This window comes from Trachurus trachurus, assembly GCF_905171665.1.
Source record: "Trachurus trachurus genome assembly, chromosome: 13".
Classification (NCBI taxonomy): Eukaryota; Metazoa; Chordata; class Actinopteri; order Carangiformes; family Carangidae; genus Trachurus; species Trachurus trachurus.
This window is the reverse complement of record NC_139892.1, coordinates 3794097-3803227: the sequence shown is the minus strand read 5'-3', so window position 1 is coordinate 3803227 and position 9131 is coordinate 3794097. Positions and strand designations below refer to the sequence as shown.

At 51.4% G+C, this 9131-nt stretch overlaps 1 protein-coding gene across 1 annotated transcript; it reads left to right on the top strand.

Annotated features, from left to right (window-relative positions):
- Positions 1–639: 639 nt before the first annotated feature.
- LOC310995857 (uncharacterized protein) lies at positions 640–2479 on the top strand. Its single transcript, XM_083985023.1, has 3 exons — positions 640–975; positions 1091–1153; positions 1269–2479. Exons 1-3 carry the CDS (start codon positions 880–882, stop codon positions 2034–2036), a joined length of 927 nt encoding a protein of 308 aa, XP_083841149.1. The 5' UTR covers positions 640–879; the 3' UTR covers positions 2037–2479.
- Positions 2480–9131: the final 6652 nt, after the last annotated feature.

The window sequence follows — 9131 nt, the reverse complement described above, 5'->3', positions numbered from 1 at the left end:
TTTTGTCCCTCGTCATAGGAACAAATCTGCAGAATATGTAGAAATTAGGCTTAAGCGAGCAGTTCATTACTAATAAATGTAACATAATTTCAAATTTCAATGCAAGATGCAAAAGAGCCTAATGTTTTACCTTGACTTCCCATAGTTCCAGCCAAGCTGATGCAACGCCTTCCGCACCGACCATAAACTGATGTTTATGTTGTGGTCACGCAAAAGAATCTCTTTCAATTTTCTTGCAGGTAACTCGTCGTTTGCTTTCAGGATGGCATCTAGTCTTTCCACCACCTGACTGATAGCGAGACATTGTTAGGGTAATAACAACAACAACAATAACAATAATAATAATAATAATAATAATAATGAAAAAACTATATTGGCAATACCTTGTCAGTTTACGTGGTTTACAGACTCTTTTCTCCACAGTTGCATGCAGGAAATGATGCTGAATTGTGCGCAGGGAGGCTGAGACTCCGGCCGACTTGAGATGTGCAGCGATGGCTCGTGCAGTCCAGCCTTTCCTCCGCAGAGTCTTGATGAGTTCACTCGTTTTCGCGTCGATCATAGCCATCTCTGAGTAAATCGAAGTCCAACTCAATGAAGACTAACCAAATGTAGTCCATGTAGGCTACAACAATTTATTCTTGCTGAGTGGGCGTTGATTAGGATGCCTCTCCCAAGGGGCGTGTCTGGTCTAAAATGATTTTTTTTCTTTTACTGTGGGTCTCACATTCGCCTAATGGGCGTGGCTACCCTACTGTAACTCTGCTGCCTTGTTCAATCACGTCCTCAGTTCTGTACCATATGGGCTATATGGCCCCCTGCTGATTACTCGACTCGACCTACTGATTACTTTAGCTGACCGAATTCAACTGCTTCAAGATGAAGAGCGCACGTTTCTACGGAGCATCCAAGGTCAGCAAGGCTCTCTTTCCCCGAGATGAGAACTCACCACCTGCTGCACGGGGGCGCAAAAAGGTATTTTTTCCCATTACATTTACAAGCGAGAATCAAACATTTGTCAACCTAATGGAAGAGATCAACGTTTTTAATTTTCAGTCTCTAATTTCTTTGCTATTTTTCCTTGTTACAGGTTGCAGCAAAAACCGCACAATCGTCTGCCCCGCCAGCAAAGCGTCTCATCCAAAAAAAAGCGGTAAGTGTCATAGGCCTAGACTACACTTTATACCGTGTACTGTATACTACTCTATCTCCCTTGTTTATTATACCGTAAACCATGACTCATTACTTGTTTGTTTTTCAAACCACAGGCAGAGGTTTCTCGTTTGGTGGCTCCTCGTGTTCCTGGTGATGTTGCTCTGAATATGCTCCTGGACCACAGAACGCAGCAGCTGCAGCGCGAGAAAGAGGAAAAAGGCAAGCTTCTGGCAGAAAAAGAGACCCTGCTCGCAAAAATTACCCGGATGGAGGATGAACTGGCAACCCTGAGGCAGGAAAATCAAAACCTCAGAGAGAGCGGGAACTCCGAAGGAAGAGGGCAGGCTTTCATGGAGGAGATCCGAGCTGGGATCGGAGAACTGCGAGATGCTTTCCGCGAGCAGCGAACTCGCATCCCGGTTACGCCCCTTACCCCCGTCAGGCCGATCCCACGACACACATCGACTCCTGATCTTTCCTCGTCGCAAGCCTTGATGTCTCCGCTGGTTCTATCTTCAACCTCGGACAGCATTAACATCTCTCACCAACACCCCGATGTAAGCTTGAGGCATGTCGGACCTGAAGACCATGCTCAAGTCCGTCACCAGAGCCACGGCCAGGTGGGACGTTTTGGGTGCCTACTGTTCCGGAGAGTCATTTCAGAGGACAATTACCGAGCCTGGGCCAAAACGACAAACTGGGACGGATCCCGGGGGAAACATGAACTGCCACAAAATGTGAAGAACTTTGTAGTGCAGTCACTGAGAACGGAGTTTCCAGGCATGGACAGAAAGGACTTGAAATACTGCATAGATAAGATCAACGAGTTCTTGCGAACTCCGAGAAGATCATCTGAGGGTCCTATCCTCACCCTACTGTAGCCTACAGTAGCCTACAGTACTTGATGCTACAATGTGTGTGTGTTTTTTCTTCAATAAAATGTTTTCATATCCAAGTTTGCTCGAGGCATCTTATTTTGTCAAGTGATTCAAAAAGCAGTAAGCAAGGTTATTATAGCCTATAAAGCTCTATAAAGCTAGAGAAAAAAATCAGTTCTTTGTTCTAAAGACTCATTTTATTGTGGGAAATATTCATTTACTAGAGACAAGGGAGACACACATTAGGGCAGGTGCAGAGTGAAAACAGGCAAAAATAGAGAAAAACCACAAGCATATAATAAAACCAAATAAAAGCCCAGGCTTTGCTTTGCTTAAATCGCTCAAATCAACCGGCGTCTCCACTCCTCTCCCTCACTTTAGCACCTTGTGGGGGACAGCTCTCCATTTCAGCACCTCCACCCCGACAGCCCCCCTCCCTCCCCCCGCAGCAGAACGGTCCCACTTGCTTTCTCCCCGGCTACGTTGGTGGAGATCTCCCACACAGTAAAAGATTTAGGCAACACATTATTCCAGCTGGCTGTTTTTCTTCCAGTTACAGAAAGTAGCCTATGTGCAAAGTACCTTGTGAGACACGTTAACATCTCTATTCATATAACGCCCATCGAAACAGCTGATTTACATGTTGGCCGTTAACACATGGCGATTGGCCATTCACGCGGCTTTGTTCTTGGTTTCGGCCAATCAGCTTATAAGCACATGGCTAATTATCAGCTTTCAACCAATCGCACTGTTTTAATGTGTGTGTGAAAGTTATTTTCTTTAGTTCATTTTCGTTTCTTTTGGATTTTTTTTACAACAATGTATCAATATAATATTGTTTTCGTTTCATTTCGTTATAAAAATCAATCCCTTTTCTTTGAAACAATGAGATTGAGCAGCTAAAACTCAATAAACTCAACCATGGCTTGTCTTATTGTTAATCTGAACGCACATGTATAAAGGGCAGAGTCAAGGCAGCAGATAAATCACAAAACATCAACGCGTCCGTGAGCGCAGCGCACCTCATTTTCTCCTGTGAAGAAGAAGAGAAAAAAGAACCCCATGGTCCGACCTGACCCAGTTATTGAATGTTAAGGTTTATTTAGAAGAAGTCTGATTATGACTGCTGCTCTGGATCAGATTATTTGCTCATAATTCGGGTTATTTTCAAACAGTGGCCAAACAACAGATCAATTAATTATTATAGACTATATTTTCCATTTTTGCTAAGCGGTTTGTTCTGAATTAAATAAAAGCCTGTCCCATACAGCCGCGTGTGTTACGCCGTGTTTTGTTGATGCTATCATCTTTGCCTTGCGCAGATGATCCTTCATAATTTGTGATACATAATCATCAAGTCATAAAGCAAGACAGGCTTTATCATATTACAATAGTTTCTGTGATTTAGGCAAGTATCAGTATCAGTATTTAGGCAGGGTATACAGTAGTTAGTTCTAGTTTAATAGCCTAGAGTTTAAGCTGTGGATTACTGCACAGATCACTGAGTCATCCGCCTGTCGTCCTCCGTTCTCACAGATGCCACCTGGTGGTTGTTTTGGCACATTGAGGCTTTTCATTAAAACCTCTTGTCTCGCCAAAGAAAAAAAATGCATGAGTCTTGTGCCGTCTCGCGTGGACCACGCGTGAAGTCCGCAAATTTGAACCAGTAACATCTGTAGCCGACTCCATCCTCACGATCCAGGGGGCTGTCGGGGGCATGGAGCGGGCGGGGGGGTTTTGTTTAAATTTGGACTTAGAAAAGGCTTTTGATCGTGTCAATCACAGTTATTTGTTTAAAGTGTTGCAGGGCCTGGGATTCGGGCCTGGCCTCATTGGCATGGTTGGGCTGCTATACGACGGTGCGCAGTCTCGGCTCAAACTAAATGGGAGGGTAAGTAGAGCCTTTAAAATTGGTAAGTCGGTGAGGCAGGGGTGCCCCTTCTCGCCTCTTTTGTTTTCCTTTGTTATTGAAACTCTGATCACCAGAGTGAATGATGACGGTCAGCTGCGGGGGCTTCCGGTGGCTCCGGGGCTGGGGAGGGTGACCGTTGTCCCGTTTGCGGACGACGTCACCCTCCTCGCCTCGGAGTCGGGGGAGGTGGACCGCATGCTCGACCACATCAAAGATTTTGAGCTGGCCTCAGGTGCCAAGCTCAACAGGGCAAAATCCAGTCTGCTGGCGGTAAGTAGGGGAGTGGAGGGGAGGTGGGGATTTAGAGTAGAGAGGGAGAGTTTGAAAATATTAGGGATAGAAGTGGGCATAGGAGGGGACAGGGTCACCAAGAGTAATTGGGACAGAATGATTAATAAGGTGAATTACATTGTTAACAGGTGGAGGCCTCGTGGTCTGAGCCTGAGAGGAAAGGTCACAGTGTGGAACGCTCTAGTAGCCTCCACTCTAGTGCACGTTTTGGGGACCTGTGAGCTGCCACAGTGGGCGCTAAAAGCACTCAACAGTGCGCTCTCCTCCTTCCTGTGGAGGGGACGGGCTAATTCGATCGCTCACAGGGTGTTAATCGTTAAGCAAAGGGAGGGGGGCTTAGCTCTGATTGACATAAGTGCCAAAAGAGATGCACTGAGGGCCAAAATTGTGAGGAAATTTTTGGATTTGACCAGGCAGTACCCCTGGGAGGGGGCGCTGGCCGGCTGTTTGGCGCAGTTCGGGGAGGGAGACGAGTACAACTTGTGCACGCTCCCTCCCAGAACGGCCTTCGGCGGGCTGCCGCCCTTCTACCGGGAGGTGCTAGAGGCCTGGGGCAAATTGTTGCCCCGCCTCAAGCCTAAGGTGGTGAACAGGAGCAGTGTCGCGCTGTTACCTATCCTCCAGACTCCTTTCCTCCAGTACGGGGGAAGGCCGCTGTCCTGCGCTCCACTGAGGGCAGCGGGGGTCACGAGGGTAGGAGAGGTGGTCGACGGGGAGGGCTATTTTGATTCGGACACGGTAATTGCTAAGTTGAGGGCCGGGAGGGTTAGCTTTAGGCCGGGGCACGTTAGAGCCACCGGTGATAAGCTAGATAGTGCCATGCCAGAGTCCTGGAGGAGGGCTCTCCTGGAGGAGGGCTCTCCGGGAGAAGGGGCCGGTGCAGGCGTCCCGGCTGGACTTTCTCCTGTGCCGTCCCACCCTGGACACACCCATTACAGACCTCACCACCAGAGCTACGTACAGCATCCTCACGTCCGAGCTGGGGAGGCGGCCTTCCTCCGAGGCAGCTTGGAGGGGGCTCTTCCCTGGTGAGGACGTGGGGACCATCTGGCGCAACATCACCAACCGCTTCATTTTACACTCCTGTTTCGATCTGGACTTCCGCATACGGCACAGGAGGATTTTCACCGGGGTCGTCCTGCACCAGGTCCACGGGGAGCTCTTCTCCAGGACCTGTGCTGTTTGTGGGAAATTCGACGAGGATATCATGCACTTGTTTGTCTCCTGTCCGTGTCTTGTGTCTTTTCATGTTTTTTTGTTACAGGTTTTGAGCCAGCACTGCCGCTTCATCCCCCGAGCACTCACCCCCTGGACCCTCCTCTTTGGACTCCCCCCCCGGTACTCCCTCATCAACCTCATCCTGTCACTGGCGCGCCAAGCCACCTGGTCACGACGCAACATTGCACTTCACGAGCACCGCCATAGCCCCGTCACCGCCATCTTCAAGACCACACTCACTGCACACTTCAGAACCCTGGACACCTCCCCCCTTCTGGATTCACTGGTGGAGGGTTGTTCTGTCTGTGTGCGTGACGAGTTGGGTGATCTGCGTTTCTGTTTTGATTAAGTTCAGCATTACTGTCCTGTCTGTTTCATTTGGAGTGAATGGTTGTTACATGGTGTAAGTCTGTATGTTGTAAGTTCTATGTTGTAAGTCTCTATGTTGTGAGTTCTATGTAGTATGTCTCTATGTTGTGAGTTCTATGTAGTATGTCTCTATGTTGTGAGCTCTATGTAGTATGTCTCTATGTTGTAAGTTTCTATGTTGAATGTTACATGTTGTATGTCTTTTATTTTGTACATGTTGATTTTAAATGAAAAGTATGGATTGTAAAATTATATTGAATATTTTTTGATAATAAAAGACAAAAAAAAAAAAACGCGCATGTGCAGGAGTTGTGGCAGTGAGCAGGTGTGTGAGTTGGAGAGAGGAGGTGTGTGAGAGAGCGGGAGAGCAGCGTTTGGTGGACTGAATTGTTTGTTTGATTAGTTAGACCGAGTGAGAGAGGCTCACAGACCTCGTTTTTTTTGTTTCTGGTTTTCTCTTTTCTTGTTTGATCTTTAATCATTATAATCTTAAGTTTTCTGTGTATTTTCAGTTGATTTAAATTGTTTTTTCCCCCCGGCAGTGTGAGCACTGGTCGGGGGAGGTAATTTTGAGTTTCCTTTGTGAAAATACTTACGGACGGGTAAAATGGCTTCCAAACTTACGACTGGATTGACAACGACTAAAGCTTGTAGGACATCGGACATGGCTGCACCCGCTTCTCCCTCTGGGGGCCTGACTGCAGGTCCGCAGAGGGAGAAAGAAACGGTAGGTTTATATGATGTTGAGATCAACAAGGAAGGTAAGCTTGTGAGCAGGATCGAGTCTGTGAGTGAGAGTGAGTGTGTGGGGAGTGATGGTGTGGTGGATGAGGGTGAATGGGAGCTGGTTGGGAGGAGAAACCAGTCTGCTGCTGCCGGGAAGCCGCCGGGAAGGGCGGAAGTGGTCCGCGGTCGGCGTTGGCCATGCGGCCGCCGAACGCGCCGGAGCCGGGCTCGGTGGCCGGAGGGGTCCGTGCGCCGGGGAAGCCCGTGTCGGCGGCGATGGTGGCGAACAGGACGGCGGTCGCTGGACCAAAGAGTGCGGCGGGACGAGCCACGGCGGAGGCGGCGGCGGGGAGAGCCGCGAAGGAGCCGGGCAAAGGTCCGGGACAGGGCACGGCGGGACGAGGAGCGGCTCCAGGGGCCGGAGGTGGATCAAAGGCCGGGGGGGCGGCTGCGGTGGCCGGGAAGGGAGGAGGGACCAGCGCCACTGGTCCTGCTCCACCGGTCAGGGCGGCGGCTTTGCTGGCGGAGAGGGAGAAGGCAGCAGCGGAGGCGGTGAAGCAGCCGGCGGCTCGGGCTCAGGGGGTGGCGGCAAAGTCCGCGGCGCCCCGTGAGCCTGAAGCCCCGGTCTCCTTCGAGAAGGAGCTCACCGTCGTGCTGGAGCTGCAAGGGACGGAGGAGGTGTCGGTAATGGAGTTGATGGGGGCAGTAAAAGGTTTGTGTGGGGGATTAGTGGCGTGTAGGGCTACGGGGCAGCGGAGCTTCGAGGTCACTATAACACACATTAAAGGAAAGGAGAGGATTTTGGACGGGTTTAAGATTAATAGCACTGCGGTAATGGCAAAGGAGCTGAGCAATGACGAGCTGGTGGTGTCTTTTCTAAACTTACCTGCGTATATAAAGGACGAGGAAATTCTAAATAAGTTGGCTGGTTGGGGGGTGGGGGCCGCCTCCCCCATACGGAGGAGGATGTGGCCGGGCACCAGGGTGGCTGATGGGACCAGGTTCCTGAAGGTGAAATTTAATGACACGGTGCAGTCTCTCCCCTACTCTGTCAGGTTTGAAACAGCGCTGGGGCCGGAGTACTTCCGCGTGATACATGACAGGCAGGTCCGGGTCTGCAGGATGTGCCTGCAGCCTGGACACATTCTCCGGGACTGCCCGGAGTTCAGCTGCCACAAGTGCGGAGTCCAGGGCCACTACGCCAGGGAGTGCGCGGCGGAGAAGGCTCGAGGGGAGGAGAAGGAGCTCTGCGCGGTGTGCAGGCACGGTCTTTCCAGCTGCGCCTGCGGAGGCAGCAGCGGTGAGGAGGAGGAGGAAGGAGGAGGAGAAGAAGAAGCGGCATCTGTGGCCTCCTCTGCTGAGCTGATCTCGGGTCACGGGGCCAGCGAGGCAGAGGAGGGCATGGACACGGAGGCGGGTGTAGCCGGGAAGGCCGACCTAGCCGATGCTGGACCCCCGCACCAACAGAGGCAGCAGGGGCAGAGCAAGGGGGCGGGTGTAGCCGAGAGGGCCGACCTAGCCCGGGTCGGGCCCCCGAGACAGAAGAGGACCCTGAAGGCGAGGGCCCAGGTGGACCTGATGGGGTCTAGTCTGGACGAGCTTCTGGTGGTCTTCGAGACCGGTAAGCCTGGGGGCGGCGATGGGCCTGGAGAGGTTCCGGAGCTGCCCTCGGGCCAGGGGCCGCCAAAGGGGGGCCCGGCCAGTGATGCCCCACTGCCTGAAGTGCAGGGAGGGGTCTCTGCCGCCCTGCACTTCAACATAGGGGCCAGCTCCGACTCTGACCAGGATTTTGTAGACAGCAGACCTGGTAGGAGCCGAAAGAATAAAAATAAAAGGAAAAAACCGTAGCCTGCACGCCGTGCCGATTCTCCTCCCCTAATTTCGTCATGGCCTCCCTGGTGTCTCTCAATGCTCGAGGGCTCCGCACGGAGGGGAAGCTCCGGGCGGTCCTGGCGGAGGTGGGGAGGGACTGTATCTTGTGCCTTCAGGAAACGTGGTGGAACGATCAGCTGGCCCAGAGGGTGCAGAAGGCTTGGTCAGGCAGCATGGTGCACAATAACGGGGGTGGTGCCTCTGGAGGGGTGGCCGTGCTGCTGGGGGAGGCGGTCGGGGGTGAGTGGGTACATGTTTTTTCTGATGTAGAAGGTAGGTTGATAGTGATTGATGTTAAATCTAGTAGGTGGGAGGGTAGGCTGATCAATGTATATGCTCCAAACACTGAGCAGGGCCGCAAAGGCCTTTTTGAGAGTCTGGGGGCATGGGTCAGGCCCAAAACTTTAATAGTTGGGGACTTTAATCTGGTGCAGTCTTTGGAAGATGTGGGTGGGAGGGCGAATTTAAAGGGAGATATCAGCCGTTATGCATTTGCAGATTTCTGTAGTGATAACATGGTGGACGTATTCAGAGTTTTGAATCCAGGTAAGAGAGAGTTCAGCAGGGTGCAAACAGTGCAGGGACAGATCAAGAGGTCCAGGATAGATCTGGTCCTGGCTTAGGGGGAGGCGCTGAAGCAGGTCAGGGGGTTCACTCACGTGCCATGCGCCGTGAGTGACCACCTGTTTGTGAAAGCAGACTTCTCCGGG